This window comes from Melopsittacus undulatus, chromosome 7, assembly GCF_012275295.1.
Source record: "Melopsittacus undulatus isolate bMelUnd1 chromosome 7, bMelUnd1.mat.Z, whole genome shotgun sequence".
In the NCBI taxonomy this organism is placed as follows: domain Eukaryota; kingdom Metazoa; phylum Chordata; class Aves; order Psittaciformes; family Psittaculidae; genus Melopsittacus; species Melopsittacus undulatus.
The window spans coordinates 59,801,461-59,817,925 of NC_047533.1; the positions used below are offsets into that span (position 1 = coordinate 59,801,461).

The 16,465-nt window shown below is 45.7% G+C and overlaps 2 protein-coding genes across 3 annotated transcripts in view; both read left to right on the forward strand.

Moving 5' to 3' along the window:
• Positions 1–1,604, forward strand: part of PTPN13 (protein tyrosine phosphatase non-receptor type 13) — a 120,867-nt gene extending 119,263 nt beyond the window's left edge. For both annotated transcript variants that reach the window (XM_034064566.1, XM_034064565.1), the window contains one exon: positions 790–1,604. In XM_034064566.1, the coding sequence (XP_033920457.1) occupies positions 790–870 (81 nt within the window). In that variant the 3' untranslated portion in view covers positions 871–1,604. The remainder of the gene's footprint in view (positions 1–789) is intronic.
• Positions 1,605–8,471: 6,867 nt separating this feature from the next.
• The window catches only part of LOC117436417 (AF4/FMR2 family member 1-like), a 58,553-nt gene continuing 50,559 nt past the window's right edge, over positions 8,472–16,465 (forward strand). The window contains exon 1 of the mRNA XM_034064455.1: positions 8,472–8,533. The gene's annotated coding sequence lies outside the window, so the exon portion shown is untranslated. The remainder of the gene's footprint in view (positions 8,534–16,465) is intronic.

Sequence of the window (16,465 nt, forward strand, 5' to 3'; positions counted from 1 at the left end):
GTCTGATGTGCCAGGAAACATGATTGTCTCTGTGCCTTATAGTGTAACATTTGTGTTGCGAGAATTATATCAGATGCATACCAGTAAGTAGCAGTATGTATTTAACAGCTATAAACACAGGCAATTTTTAACATGCTCTGCTGTTTTCATCTGTGTTTAATTAAAAAATGTTCTGAAATCCCCTCTGGAGAGATTTTCAAACAGAAGTTAAATTAATGTTTTAGGAGTAATCTAGATCTAGAGCTAATTAACTTTACCTTATATGGACATCACAAGGTCTTGTTAAAATCTGCACTTTGAACATGAAGGACTTGTCAAATCATAGTTTAAATAACAAGCAACCACAAGAAAAAAAAAACCCACAAAATTATGGGCCCCATATCACATCCCAAAACGTGTATTATTCCCCATGCTTGTACTGCTGAGATTAAGATAAGTTATGCTGTCAGAGTTCTGTATTAGTTGGTATTGGTGCAAGACCTCTTGAAATTCACTTGATGTTTTCATTCCTACTTCTGTAAAGTACTTAACTCTGCTTGAGGTAATTTGAGTGTGAAAGAAGGATGAATGTCCCATATAAAATATACCTTTAGTGGCAGGGGAGTGCTTGCCTTTATTTTAAATTGAGGTTGCATATTTCTCTACTATGCGGTTTGTTTTCTGGGTTATTTGGAGTTTTTTTATTTATCTGTAGAATTACTATTGAAATTGGTGCTGTGCAGGTGAGAGGGAATTGCTTTGGTGATGCAAGCATTTTTCACATGCTCTGTGCTTTCCTTTCCTTTACAGGATCAGTACATTTTCTGCTATCAAGTTGTTCTTTATGTTCTGAATCATCTCCAACAGGAAGAACAACAGAGAGACAAATGAAATAATACTGAAGCAGAAGTGCTTTTAAAAGACGAAAGCAGGGAGGTCTAGAGGCTCTCACATGTTCTGCCAATAGTTTTCCAGTCCCTTTCTTAAGTTGCTGTCAAATGTATTTTCTATAAAGTCTCTCCATCATTCCAAATAAGGTATATAGTTATAAGGAGAAGGGACAGCTCATACGGTACCACTGTCTTCAGTTGCATGGACACGTGAAATTTTTGTATAACAGTAAATAATATTTAATAAAGCTGCATTTTTTTTGCAGCTTCCTTAATATGTGGTAAAATAATTAAATAAAAATTATTTTAATTAAAAAAAAAGTAAAGAAGAAGAAAAAAGTAATCTTGTAATGCCTCCTGCAGTTTTGCAACTGTTTTGGGGTATTTGTTTCTTATGGGGTGGTGGAGTGGGAGGGATGAAGCAGTATTTTTGTCCTGGCAAACATTACAAAGACATTTTAGTAGTCTCTTACAAGCTTGTTTATAGCAGATTTTTTTCTCTTTTAGTATAGTTAGAGCTATTTTATAGATGGTATCTTAATATCTGCATTTAAGCTTTGAGATACCTGTTAGCATGACAGTAGTGAATGCTTACTGTATCACAATTAATAATGTTTACTTCATAGAGTTTCATGTATATATTTATACACTTTTACAGAAAAAGCTGAATTATCAGGTGTCTAACCTTATAAGAGGCATCTCCTCTCTGTAAATAAAAAATGCACCTAAAGTATATTGATGAGTGGGTCTAGGTATTTTTGTGTCCTTGTGACTGATTTTTCTTTGCCTTACAGATCATCCTTATCCTTCACTGTGATTGCTGCTCTTAAGAAATTTGCAACAAAAGGGCTGTGCATGCTTTAAATTTTCATTGTTCTGCTTTTCAGTGTCTTTCTGTTCTTCAGTGTCCATTTGAAAAAGCTGTCAGAACTGCAGGTTCCTTTCCAGACAGTTTCCATGCTATGGTGAAAAGAAGAGGATTTTTTCCTTCTCTCCTTGTTTCTCAGCATACCTGGGCATTGACACCTGTATCACATTTTTTGGGGTGTGTTTGCACCTGGATGTTATGGCAGTGATCTGACAACAGCGTCATCTGCTCTGCTTAAAGCAACCAATTTTAAGGTGGGAGGTAGGATATCAGGTTTGAAGTCAGTGTTTTTGTGGTGTTGTAAACACTTAAAGCTGTTTTCAAAGGAAATCCTCATTTATGCTTTATGGGAACCTTTGATGATGAGTAACTGCTATCAGACAGTGCAGGGGACCATTAATGGGTTTCAGCAGTATTCCTGTCGCAGCAGTCCTTAGCAGAACTGCAGCTTGTGACTTGTGCTGTCAGGAGGGTGTAGGAGTACCAATTTAACAGCATTCTGCATTGCAGTGGTGGAAATGAGTTCAGAGGCCTGTGATTATCCAAGGTTTTCACTGTTCAAAACAGTAGCCCAAAATGGTGTGGTTTCCCAAAGCTAAAATTGTCACCATCTTACTTGTTTAATGGTATTCTAGCTAACAATACATGATTTAAAAAAAAGAAAAAGAACCTTTTTCATTTGCCATAGTAATACTGTGGGGTTTATTCCTTCCAGCATGCCAGCACAGTTAAAAAATTGTTCATTTTTTCAGAGCAGTATAGTTTGAGGAAAGAGAACTGATTCTGTGTAGACAGAAGCAAAGGCAAATTGACTAGCCACATTGACAGGACACCTGTATGAAGGAGCTTTAAAACGAATTCAGAAGATACTCAACAGAAGTTGCCAACAGGCAAAATGAGTAAACACAGCTACTTGTTACACTGCTGCTACTATTATAGTATTAATAGTGAGTTCAGAGGACTTGGGTATGTCTGCTATTTAGAAATAAAAAAATTGTTATGGTAAGTAGACAGCATGGTTAAAGCAGTTGAATTCTTCCATTAGATATTTTCAGATACATGCCAAACAATGCAGAAACAGAAACTGATTTTTTTTTATAGTTTGCTACATGAAGCCCACTTTGGTACAGTGCAAACAATTTGTATCAGAATACAGCTTATGGGAAACAGATCATCATGCCAAGATTCCAAGATTTGCTCCTTGTCCTCTCAAATATGACAATCTCTGGTATGGTATTTTATACTCAGTTGGTTTTTAATGATGGGCAAACAAAAAAGCGGAGGATAATTAACTTGACCTAATCTCCCCATCTTCTGAAAAAGGAACCTCCTCCCTTTTCCCCACCTCTCAGTCTTTTCAGTTTCTCTATAATTACCCTTGGAAGGTGAGCATATGATTAGTGAATAGGTAGACCTATCTATTCACCCAATAATGTATTCTATTGTATTGGTAATACATTGTAATGTATGAGGTATTGTATTGGACCCCAGTCCCAGAAGTCCAGTTGGAAAACCCAGCTGTCCCTACTCACTTATTAACTCTTCTAACTCTTCTTAAGAAACTTGTGGAGGAAAAGCATCCTTGTATGAACAAGGATAAATGTAGCTCTTCTACATCCACCTTTAATCTGTTCGCTCCAGTTCCTTCCATCTGAAATCATCCTCCCAATACCATCGGTATATAGCTGAAAACAAAGTCATGCAGGAATAATACGGAGTTCCTACACTGAAGTTTTCTTGGCCAAATTCCTGACCTTATGTTAATAATGATATCCTGACTTTATGTTAAAACAGATGGTCCTCAATGGGAAACATTCAGGTTCCTAAGAAGTCATGCCATGTATGGGGAAAGGTGGTATTGGTGGCCTCTGCTGAGGAGTGATCTAAATTTCTTTGGGGTTTTGTCTCAACCTTGAGTAATGGGATATCTAATAAAGATGGAGTCCTCCCTAGTCTAATTCTTGTTGAAGACACTGGGAGGGTGGCTTTTTTCTGCTGAGCAGGTGAAACTTGCCATCTGTGACACGTGATGTGGTCAGTTTGGTTGAAACAGACCCCACAGCTCAAAACTGATTACAAGAAAATGGACATGCTTATGCAGTGTGATTGTTTAAGCTCAGTTTCTATGGATTCGTGCTTGGAAATATCCACCAATATTTATCTTTTTTCTCCACAGAACTAGACTACCTAAACTTTTTATACTCTCTTTGAAGAAATTAGAAGAAAAATTACTGATATGCTATCTCCTTGAATGGTGTGCTTTCTTAGTATGCTGACTATACAAACTGGGGAGTGGAAGGGAAAGCAGAAGTGCACCTTCTGCAGCTGGCATTCAGACCTGAAACAGAGCATCACTTGCATTTTATTTCTGCTGCTTGGTGTCAGCCAGCCAAGTGAGCTCTGTAAGGAGCTTTGTTTCATAATGAGATGTTAGAGAAGGGGTGCTTAGTTTTGATTTAATGAAGTGCTGGAAAGCTGGCTAAGAGAAAGTGATCTGGAGGATAAATCATAGGGATGGAAACAGATTTAATTGCAAATTTCCTCAAGTGGGTCCCAGGAAATGGGTTTTGTCTTCATTGTACTGTGCTAACCTCTATAGTATTTTGTTTTCTCTGGGAGGGCTGTTAATTTCAGTATAATAGCCAGATTCCCAAAGGATAATCACTGAACAAATGAAGTTGATGACAGAATCCGCCATACGTTCATTAACAACGAACTTTGTATGGACTAATTTTGCTTCCCAGCTCCCTTTAAAGCCACACCAGGTATTTCCACAGTGTCCTCAAGAACAGACCCACTGGGATAATCTATAAAAGAATACATGGCTTGGCCTACAGCTGTCTCTATAGATGGCTCCTTTGTGTCACATGCGTGCGAGGGGAGCAGCTGCAGAGAGGCGCCTTCAACCCCGGAGCGAGGGGGAACTTCCAGAGCCTCAGTTCTGAGCGGCGACAGCCACCTGAGGAGCCGCGAGCCCTGGCCCGGGAGCCGGCAGCTCCGCTGAGGCGAGCGGGGCCTCACAGGGGGCCTGGCCTGGGAGCTTTGCTGTGGCTGCTGTGGGGGGGGCAGCGTCGGCACCAGGCAGAGCCGATGGGAGCAGGTGCAGCGCGGAGCATAGAGCGTGCCTGCATTGGTCTCGTGAGGCGGCCTGCGCTCTGGTGGAGGCCCTCCTGCAGCAGGGGCTGAGCTGCGGGGCGCTGTCAGTAGCTAAACGATGTCAGGGAAGCTGAAGGGGAGCAGGACTGCTGCAGGCCCAAACTGCACAGAGGCGACAAGCGGCCATCGCAGCGCATACAGAAATGAAGGCGGGCAGTAATCCAGGAAGCTGGGAGCTAGCAGTAGTAAAAAACCCACATAGGAATACCCTCATGCTCACAGGCCCTTGTTCTCGTGGGGGACTTCAACCGCCCTGATATCTGTTGGGAGGGACAGTACGTCCCAGCACAAGCAATCCAGGAGGTTCCTTGATTGTGTGGAAGACAAGTTCCTTCTGCAGGTGACAGAGGAGCCGACAAGGAGAGGTGCAACCTTTTCTTTTGAGGGTTGAGGCCTTCAGAAAAGCACTTGTCAGTTTTGGTTCCTTTTTAAACTTTGGTTGGCTAAATGCAGTTGCAGACTGCAGCAGTCCTGCTCACAGATGTCTCTGACCTGGCCATAGAGTTGGAGGTTTTATTAATTCTAGAGGTTTTTTATTCCAGTGCTTTATCTTTGGAGCATGGCTCTGTATTACTTGGCCTTATCCTTTGTCCTCTCAGTGCCAAAACAAGGGGGTTCGGTTTTATTTTTGAATCTTGCCATGTCAATATAACAAGAAACTTCACCTATGCTGCTTTCTAATTTTATCTCATGGTGGCCTTGCAGTCCCCAACAGTCCCAGCCCAAGATTGTGGCATCACCACATTCCAGCAGCAGTGCCTCAGAGAGCAGCAGTGACTCAGAGAGCAACAGTGACTCAGAGAGCAGCAGTGGCTCAGACAGCTCTTCAGACTCAGAGACAAGCGGCAGTGAAGCCAAGGAACCTTCGAGAGCGTCGGCGCTAGAGGTGAACGCAGATAAAATGCAGAGGCTGCTTAATACAGCCTCTTGCCTCTGCCTCCCTGCTGCCTGAATGCAGCCAGGACAGGAGACCTGAAATACTGTCATGGTTCAGGTGTCCCTGTGACGTCTATGCTGCACCGTCAGACTTTTCCTGCCCTTTGCTCCCCTTCTAGAGTTTATCAATTCAAGAACCCTTAGTACCAGCTTAACCTTCAAGTGTTTGTCTAGCACTCCTTGAGGATGCATATATGAGGAGCTCAGCTTGTCTGGGGTGTTTGGGACCCACCTCTGCTCATGCAGCTTTTCTGGGTGCTGAAGCTGTGGACTGCTTCAGGATAAGACCAGTGTCCTGACAGGTTCAGAGGAGCTGCTCTCTCAGTGCAGCTCCTGTGCACAAGTGACAGATTGAGCTTCTCGCAGACTGCAGCTGACGTGATCAGACCTGCAGGAAGGGCTGGGATGTGCTTAGACTTGCTTCTGTTGGATTTGGCTCAGATAGTGCTGCACTGGCAATTCTGAGGCTTTTCTTGGGAAAAGCAGACAAGCAGAATGTGGTGCCTTAAGGTTTCATTATTGAGACTATGCATTTTCTAAAAGTCTGCTGCAGAAGTGCTCCTGTCCCATGGTTTCAAACAGTTCCTCCAGCTTGCAAAACATTCTCAGGCCAGTGGGAAGTGCATGGCCATCTCCTATGGACCACAGCTGATGGAAGGCAGTCTGCTGGCCTGAGTTTTGAAGTACTCTCACAAAGCCCAGAAACCCTGTATTTTCTTCTTCCCCTATCCCCCAGCCCTAGCTTTCCTGTCTTTTTCCTGAGAAGCACCTCAACAGGGAAAATTTTAGGTGCAGAAAACAGACTTTGAAAAGGAATATCTTTCTCATCTTGCATCTATGCAGTTTACTATCCAGCAGTTCAGTTGCAGACTTTGCCCTTTGCAACGTGGGTGTCTTTGGAAGGAAGCAGGTGTTATGCTTGCCTTTGACCTATAGGCAATAGTTCCTCCTTCTTTTTTAACAGAAAAAGAAGTCTTGTGTTTGGAAAACCTAATGAAAATCCTAATCCATGGGAAAACAAACTGGGTTTTAAACCAGTTTTCTGGGTAGTTTCACTCAAGAAAGTTGAGGACACATCTTGTTTACCCACGTGTTCTACAGCGAGTTGAATGTGGCTAGAGAAGAAAAGCACAGCGGAAGGGACCCAGGAGCCTTGGTAAACCTTTCCTGTAGTGGAGGCTCTTTTTGGAGAAGAATTGTGGTTCCTCTTGGAAGCAGAGGTGTGACTGAGGAGAACTGATGTGGGCAAGAGCATAGCTGTGCTCTGGTGTCCAGACAATGAGCTACACATTTGAGTGACGCTGACACACACACATGGTAGTTTCAGAATGGGTCCCAGAGAATTGTATCTGAGTTGCAGCTTCTGTTGTCTGTTTTAGGGTTAGTTGGTTTTCTTGTGATCTCTCAGACTGCTATCAGATTAGGCAGGGCTTGTAGCAATCCCATTCTGTTACCTGGCTGAGTCCAGAGTTTTCAGACTTCAGTCAGAGTTTTCGATTTTCTTTGAGTTTCCTTTTGCCTTTTCTCCTCTCTCTTCCACCTTTTCTCTTGTTTGTTGTGGCCATTGTGTTTTTGGTGAAATGAGGTGAATTTTCTGCACTAAAAATGGTATGTCTTGCGGTAATTATTAACGCCCTGTGAAAATTAATCCTAGCCTTAGGCAATCTGCTCCAGAAATTGCCTTCTCTGCTCACGGGTTTGTCATTCTCTGACTGCAGCTTCCCGAACATTCTAGAACAGCTCAAGCTGCTGTTACAAGGACTCAGCTGCCAAACAGTATCTGTACGTTATTTTGCAGTAGCAATGACACCTCAGGCAATTTCCACATAGCAAAATGGCCTTTAGGGATACTCATCCTTAAAATGCAGCTTGTTTTGAAGTTTATGCAACTTGATCTGATTTGTTATTGACTTAATGCAAAGCCCACAGGCAACAGTGCAAAGACATCTCCGTAAGCTTCAGCTCAAGTTCCGTATCTTTCCTTATTAAAAGGTGAATAATTCTTTTTTTGTGAACTTTGAAAAAGAAACAAATTAAAAAAACAACCCCCACAATTCCTGAACGTGAAAGAAGTCAGAAGAAAATCTTGTATTAACTACCTGCCTGCACCTCCCTTCCTTGATGCAGTTTTGCTGCTTTTGTTTGCTCTTCACCAGTGTCGCAGTTTCCCCTGGGTAGCCAGTTCTCCTGTGGCTTGCAGGGGTCTTTTTTACTGCAGCAGCTGCCATAGCAATGTTTTCCCTTTGCCTATTCTTGCGGAACCACAAGTTTGTGCATGCGGATGACGCATCTGAATCCTTTTGGCTTTCGTGTGTGCGTGTTTTGGGTCAGCCTTGGAACTGGCTTCCCCTGCTTGTTCCTGCATCCCCACCAGTGACGATGGTGAAAGGTTTGCTTTTGACTTCAGGTTGTTCTGAAGGAGCCCACGTGTGGGCACCCTCTTTTGTTGCAGACTAATAAGAGAGATGACTTGTCAAACAAAATTCAGAACGTGCTGGGCAATTATGAGGACGTCATGGGGTTCATCAACTCCAAAAAACAGCGGAATTTCCTAGGGCTTCAGGAAGTTCTTCTTCCGGCCTCACCTGCAGCACCTCATGTTCCACACTCCTTTGACAAAACTACCTTTGGAAAGAGCTCAGATTCGAAGGCGAATGCCAGAGCCCAACGATCCAAATCAGAAATCCCTTCTGGGCCCATAAAGGTGAGTGCCATTGTTGGGGGGCTCTGTTGCTGGCAGGGTAAGCTCAGCTATGGGAGAACAGGTCACCAAAGGGCAGAGGCTCCGAGCAGCGTTGATGGCTGGGCACACCTTATCATTTTTAGAAGGTGTATTTTGAGATTGCCTTTTGCCAGTACCTCAGGGGGAGATACCTGGATGGTAAAAATGCAGCACTCACCATGATTCTGTGTCTTTTTTATTAGTGAGGCTGCAGCAGGCCTTATGGTTAGAGCGACTGCTTCTGCTGCTATGACTTCTGTTTTGCAATTTCTTGAAGCAAATTTAGTGCAGAAGTGCAGTGTAGAAGAATTCTGAATCATAAGCAAGATCCTGTAAGCCCTGTAAAGTTCTGCATTCAGGGCAAGACTGTAGGTATTTACTAGCGGTTGGGTGTGTGTGCTCTAGGATATTGTGTGAGTCATGCCCGAGTGTGCTCGCTCTATGGGCTGGCTTCTAACTGCTTGCTTTTTCCTTATGATGTAATTGGCAATGGAGAAGGAACAATTGTGTGGTTAAGCTGGAAATAAGTGTGAATGGATATTACCTATTGCTGCCTTGGTTAGTGAAAGGTTTCCTGAAACACCGTGAAAAATGTGCTGCTTGCAGCCTTACTGCTATCTTAGCCATTGTGCAAGGAAAGCTGCTACTTAATTTCCCCATGCTTGGGCAAAGTATTAATGATATGAATGCCTTACTAGCAGTCAGGTAAGAAGCCAGGTTTCCATTTCGATTATTGGAGGAGGTGCTGGGGAAGTAGGTAAGAAGACAGGTAGAGCCTGGAAGACAGACTATGCCTGGGACAAAAAAGTGTTTCCTACTGAAGTTTAGGCAAGGCAAGCTTTGGAATCGTTTTTGACATCTCTCTAACCGGATCTGTCCGTATTCTGTGATTTGTCAGGGATCTGCCGGACACGTCACAAAACTTCTCCCAGTGCCTTCTTTGCCAAATGGTGCCTCCCAGCCAAAGAGACCTCAACTCAAGTTTGAAAGGTAAAGCTTTTGTTTTTACACCCCTCTTGTGTACTTTGTAAAGCCACCAGGCCAGGCTGGCCCTGCAGCCAGCCTGGCTTCTGCTTTAGTAAGCACTTGTTTGGGGAGGAAAGAGAGAAGGAGAGGGGTCAGTGACTTGCCCTGTACTGTCTTCTCATGGCTGGGACTTACCCCACCTACCGCAAAGCAAAAGTCTAATGACAACATTTCTTGTATTAGAACCGCTACTCTACAAATCAGTTACTGTTTCACTCTGAGAGGAGGTACCTCTTGTGCCTGCCTACAAATGACAGCTTTTGATTTGCCTCATTCTTGGCAAGTGGTAAACTAGTGTGTGACAAGGTGCTGGGCAGGCAAGTAACTTTTTCTGAGAGGGCATCACTCTTTCCTTGCTCATTTTGTTAGCGCACAAGCGGCTGTGTGCCATTGGCACGGTGAATAGATAATCCCACTGCACGGAAATGTGTGTGTTCCACGTTATCATTGTTTATATGTTGATGTGTGATATATGTTGTGTGAAACCAACCAAATGTTTTCTCTCTTTATTTCCAGAGGTTTTTGGAGAATTTGACACGGCATCAGGGGAGCTGTCACTGACCAGCAGCTTGATCAGACTGGTCCACTATGTTAGACAGGGTTTACACTGGCTGAGACTGGAAATGGAAATGGCTTAACTGGTGCTCAAGTTAGTTAGTTAAGTTGTTAAGTTGGTTCTTCTTCTTCTTCTTAAGCAGCTGGATCAAGTTCTTCAATAATAAATGAAGTAGCCCGTTTGTTAGGAGTTGTTGCAAGCGTCTTCATGCTTCTTGTAGAGAAGTTGCCGTTGGCCTTTTCTCTCTGAATGGTCTTAGTGTTTCCCTTCTGAATGAGGATTAAGTATGAATTCATGTACAAGAAGTCTCCGTTTCAATTGCTCCCCTGTTTGTCACCCCTTGCCCTTTCCTTTAGGAACAAGAATGTGTGCAAATCTAGGTGCTCAGAGTGGCAGGAGTGCCATGATTCAAGGCATCAGGCTCTTATCCTCCTGAACTGGATTCAGGGAAGACTGTGCCGGAGTCAGCCGCCGGCAGCCACCAGAGCCTGGCTCTAAGCATTCACTGATAGGGAGATCCCATTCCCTCAGGGAACCTCACAGAGTTCCATGCCCCATGGTAGCTCTGCTTCTCGGGGGCTGTGTGAGGTGAGCTCTTTGCAGTGGCCTTAACAGTTTTCGGTTGGGGCTTTTCCCATTATTTGGGTTTATGTTGGTCAGTGTAACTGTGCCTTGGAAGAATGATTTCTGCATGTCCCTGTGCACTACTGTGATACAATTTGTGCATTATTCCGGTCCTTTGTGTACCAGACACTGCACCAAAAATGTTTGCTGACCATGCATGTGGTTTGTCTAATGTAGTCTGTAAACCATAGAGCATCTGGTGGGAATTTTAGTTACAGGCTTAGACAGGAGGAGCTTGGTGGTGCCTTTGCTCAGGCAAGGTGGGACTGGGACTCAGTTCACTGCCATCCATCAGTGTTTCAAGTGGTGTGACAGCAGGTCTCCCCCAGGCCGGCTGCAAGACGCATGGAAGGTAAGAAGAGAAGCATGGGAAGGCAGCAGTGGTTGTGGCCATACATGTGTGGGTCTTGTTCTGGTTCTGGTGGGGAGCGAGGGTGAGTTGAATACAAGCTGCCCTCTCTGCTGGCCAGGGTGCAGCTGCACCTGTGTCACTCACATCCTCTGTTCCATCATTTCCCTACCCCTTGCACCCCAAAAGGTTTGTTTGCTACAATCCTTGCTTAGGGCTAAAGCGAGGAGGGTTCATTTTGGAGGTGGGATGGAGATGGGCAGTGGAAGAGGAGGGATGCAGCAGGAGGAGGAGGTGTAGGGGCAACAAGAACAACTCCTATGGGTGTGTCAAGGATAAAAGGGAGCCGAGGGAAAGCGTGGCCCCCTTGCAGAAGGAAATGAAAGACCAAGTTACCTGGGGCATGGAGAAAGGACACTGAGGTACTCAATGACAGGTTTTTGCTTTGGTCTTCACCAGCAGAGGCTCCAGCCAACTGCCCAAGTCACAGAAGGCAAAGGCAGGGACTGGGAGAAATGTGCCCATGGGATGCTGTGGTAGATGCCCCATCCTTGGAGACATTCAAGGCCAGGGTGGCTGTGGGTCTGCCTGGGCAGCCTGATCCAGTTGATGTCCCTGCTCATTGCAGGAGGGTTGGACTGGATGGGCTTTGAAGGTTCCTCCCATGCCAACCCTCCCCATCCCATCCCAACCCATCCCATCCCAATCTGTGATTCAGAAGCCAGGCAGGCAGCCGCAGGCCAAAGTCAACCAAGGTGGCCCAAAAGAGATGCAGAAGCGAGAGTGAGGAGCTCTCTGCCATTGATTACACCACCAAGAACAAGAGCGACTACAAGGATCCTTTGATCCACAAGTACCGCAAAGTGGAGTGTAGCCAAGCTGAGCTGTCAAAGGCTATCAAAGTAGGTATCAATTATAAGTAGCAGGAAGTTTCCTTCAACCTGTGGGTGCTGCGTGATTCTCTTTAGAAACATGCTCTGAGGATATAGAAAAGGAAAGAAGATAAAGCAGCCACCAGCGGAAGCTCTTTGAGGCATTTTGCCCCTTTCACAGCTATCTGTAACCATATGTCACTAGCCATAATCTGTGTCTCTGCAAGTATCTGCAAGCTCTTAAATGCACAAGCTCAGGCTGGGAACCTGGGTTAGGTGGAAGGAGGGCAGTGTTGTGTCCCCAGTCAGTACAGGCAGCAAAACGGTTACTTGGGCTTTCAAGCTGGAAACGACGGTGCAGTTTTGACTGCGAGTTCAGTGCTGTTTGATGGATCTCAGGTCCCCTGTAGGAAGTGGTATACTGAAGATTAACCGCTCCAGAAGCAACCACAGGTTCAGCTGCACCAAAATGAGATCGTTCAGGCAGTCTGTTTTGCTTCAGGATCTCACGACCGTGGCTCTCTGAGGAAAATGCAGAGGAATGTGGAGCTGTGTGTGGGAAGATTGAAAATGACGCAGCTGAACACATTGCACAAGGCATGTTACACTGATCTCCCATAGAACAGGCTGGAAGCTTGTTTTGCTTTGTGCACAGGTGATGGAGACAAAGAGCTAGAATTCTTGTTAATTTCTATGACTTTCAATCCGATACCTTTCTGTGAAATAACGGCATTCCAGTATTTATGTGTGCAGAGCCTCCCCCCGGACACCACTCGATCACCCAACAGCATTGTAGGGGATCGGACTATCGGAAAGCTTCCTTCAAAAGGAACTCGACACAAGATTCGCCCTTTCCACAGGAAATCCTCAACCAAACATCACAGAAGACTGTGGAACTGGCAGGGAATCTCAGAAACTGAGTTGCAGGGATCAGCTCTCACCAAACAATCATCTGGTGAGTAGTCTTCAGCGTAGGGTTGAGCAACTCCTCTTGTTCAGCAAATGAGCAATTTGTGGAACTGCTAATCTGCACCGTGTAAGAGATGTGTTCATTTATTGTTGTTTAGATTAGCAGAGTGTATTTGACTGAGATGATTTAATACTGCACTCACAACCTAAGGGGGACACTCAGCAAAGCCTGCAGAAGCTGCAAGGGCTGCTATGAGCTCTCCACACAGCCTTCTCTTCTACAGGCTCAACAGCCCCAACTCTCTCAGCCTGTCTCCATGTGTTGTGGCCTCCTCTGCACTTGCACAGGGGGTTACTTTGGGGTTTGGTTTGGTTTGGTTTGGGGGTTTTTGTGTTTTGCTTTTCTCATGCAATTCCCAAGGAATTTAAAACTGGCTTCGGAAGCGCTCGCAGGCTCCGGTTTGCAGTACTGCCCCGTCGCTGTCACGCCCAGGAAAGAGAGGCAGATCTGTGGCCTGGATGCCTGTGCATGCAGTGCAGAGGACGAGGGACACTGCACCCCGTGACTCTTTGCTGTTCTCCCAGCAGTCCTGGAGCTCTCTCATTCCGTTTGGAGGAGTCAAAAACGCTCCCGCAGCTTCAGCTCCCAGTTCTCCCCCGTGTGTGTGCGCTGGCTGAGGCTGCCCCAAAGCGCTCGCTCCGCTGCGGGCTGCACCCGCCCGGCTGCCCGAGCCCGCGCGGCGCCGCTTCCAGACCTCGGGCGCGCTCCGTAACGCCCGGGCACGTTCCGTACCGGCCGGGCGCGTTCTGGAAGCCCGCGGCGTGACGTAGCTGCCATTATTCGCTCCCGTTACTCGCTCCCCCCTGCGGCGGTACGGGCCGGCTTTCCGCGTCAGGCCGGGGCACCGGAGCGCGGCCAGCAGCGGCCTCACGGACCTGCGAGCTAACGCGGACGGGAGCAGCTTCCTGGCGCCTACCTGCGGCTGCCGGGGACAACCCAAGGGGAAGGGCGGGGCGGGGCGGCCGGGGCCAGCAGCCCTTGGTGCTCCCCGCAGCCCATCTCGGCTGTGGGCGTCGCTCGGCGACCTGAGCTCCGCCACCTGCCGTTGGCTAAGGTAATAAGAGAACAGGTGCTTTAGAGCAAGACAGGAGCTCCTGCCGCCAGTAACCAGCTAGGCCAGAAGACATCGGGGACGAAAGCTGGTGCTTACATACACAGCTGGTCTGCACAAAAGAAAAGCAAAGGCGTTTATAACTTGTTGAAATAGGTTACATCAGTAATGCCCATGCACCCTCAAATCCATGCTGCGGCAGTACGGTTGCAAAGCTGGCCCTGTCAAAGGCACCTGCAAAACCTGCATTCTTCAGGGAAATGTAGATTTGATGCTGGACACTCACATGCTTCATAGCCGTGTTAAGGAGAAGTTGGGACAGAGCAGGCTCCCCCAACAAACAGCCTGCTTAGTCAAACATGGGCATGCATCTCTCTGCATATGTTACTGCAATGGGACATCCATGCAGCGGCTGAACCTTTGGAGACCAGCAATGGAGAATTAAACAGACATGAAAAAGAAGTTGGAATTCTTTCCAACAGAAGTGTTTATGGGAGCATTCCCAGCATTTACAAGCTTTTCCAGAAGTCAGTGTCTTGAACTGTAGGTGTGTTTGATGCAGAGATCGTGCCTCAGCCTGTCAATATTGAGGATTGTGCAGACATCTGTCAAACTAGTGAGCCTCAGAAATTCAAATGATTTCTTGACTTGGGTAAGAAAGCTGTTCTTTAGGTTACATTTAACCTTCCTGTTGTGTAGTGTTTCACACCATCATCCTGAACGTAACTGCAAGACGATTTAGACTGCTAGGGAGAATTGAGGGATTCACACACCTCTGAAATCCCTGCAGGAGAGTGCAGAGGGCTGAGTGTTGTGTATCTCTTAAAACTTTGCAGTGAAAAATAACTTTGGAGACTGTGTGCAGAGACACACACAGACAAAGGAAAGAAACAGTTGTGGTTTATGTTTTGTTTGCTGTAACAGGCATTCTGGACATGGCTGTACTGTAATGAGTCGCTGCTTTGGAAACCAAAGATTTGCTCATTTGACTTTCTCTTTTTTCTCTTTGCTGACTCTGAGGAAGGACCTTCCTGCGTTGGCCTTTGAGACTGTTGAAGCAAAGCTTGAGTGACATCTACTGAGTACAATGTAAAAAAGATGTTCAATATCCTGTTTTCCTCTTCCAGTTGAAGATACTCCATTATTATTGACGTGACTCACCTGAAGGCGTCATAATGGACAAGGGCAGCAGCGATAGGTATGGACAATCTGATGTATTCCTGGCTTCCCAGGTGCTGTGACAAATTCTGAGAGGTTTGAAAACAATTGTCCTCCCCATCAACGCAAGCATCGTAATGACTGAGTGGGAGAAGAGGAGTTTCCTACCTAACATTCTGTCTTTACAGAAGGCATCAGTTCTTTGGTGAACCAGAATCCGTTCCAAAACGGACACTGTTTAACACTGGATATCAAAGTGACCCTCATGTGGATGTAGCGCTTAAGCACACCTTTAAGTGATGGACATGGTAGTGCTAGTTAATGGATGGGCTGCATGATCTTCGTGTCCGTTTCTAACCGAAATGATTCTGTGATTCTCACTGATGAGAGCAGTCCCTTGTTCCATGGCAACTACTCATCACAGGGAGTTGAGTTGCTTCCTTACAACAAACTTTACCTTGATATGTAATAAGTGATATGCTTAAAAATGGGCAGCAGGTATTTCTGTGCCACAGTTTTATTGGGTCATCCTTTTGATGATTTGCAGCTTTGCAACCTCTTCAGAGCCTCAGCAGAAGTCTCTGCTCTGTGCTTTGAAGAAATTGATGGTAGGCAGTATGAAGCAGCGTTAGACTTTTTAACTGTCTCGCAGGGTTTCATAGGCGTTGGTGAGACAAGCACTGAAATACAGAAGTTGAAAATGGCATGGAGAAATAAGAAATGTAACTGCATTCAGTATCATATTGAAAAGCCTTCTTTTCAATGCATTCTTCAATGACTACAAGATTGATCAGGCAGGAAAACATTCAAGCATTGACTCCTTAACAAAATGTGTGTTTAAACCTCAGACCACAGAGCAAATGCAAGACTGCTGCATACATCTGGGGGGTGTAGATACAGTTTGCTCACAGCATTGCATTGCACGTCTTAAATGCCATGATAATGGATAATGTTATGTCCACGTGTAGCATTGGAATATGCTGCAAGCCTTGTGACAAGTCACACCCCTTGAAATTCCCTAAGCAGGGTGTCTGTGTAGCCTGCACAGCAAAAGCTTTGCTGCCTTGTGCTGGGGTAGAGCCTGCAGGGGTGGCTTTGGTGAGCAGGTGCCCGAAGCTTCCCCCATGGGCAGTGTAGTCAATGCCAGCTGGCTCCAAGACAGACCCACCAAGGCCAAGCCCATCAGCAACAGTGACAGCACCTCTGGGATAATGTATGTGACAGGAAGGGGCAAAAGAAAATCCTGGCCACTTCAGCAACCTTCGGGTTTGCTGGCAGGACTGGTGACCCTATGGGGACCCCACACTG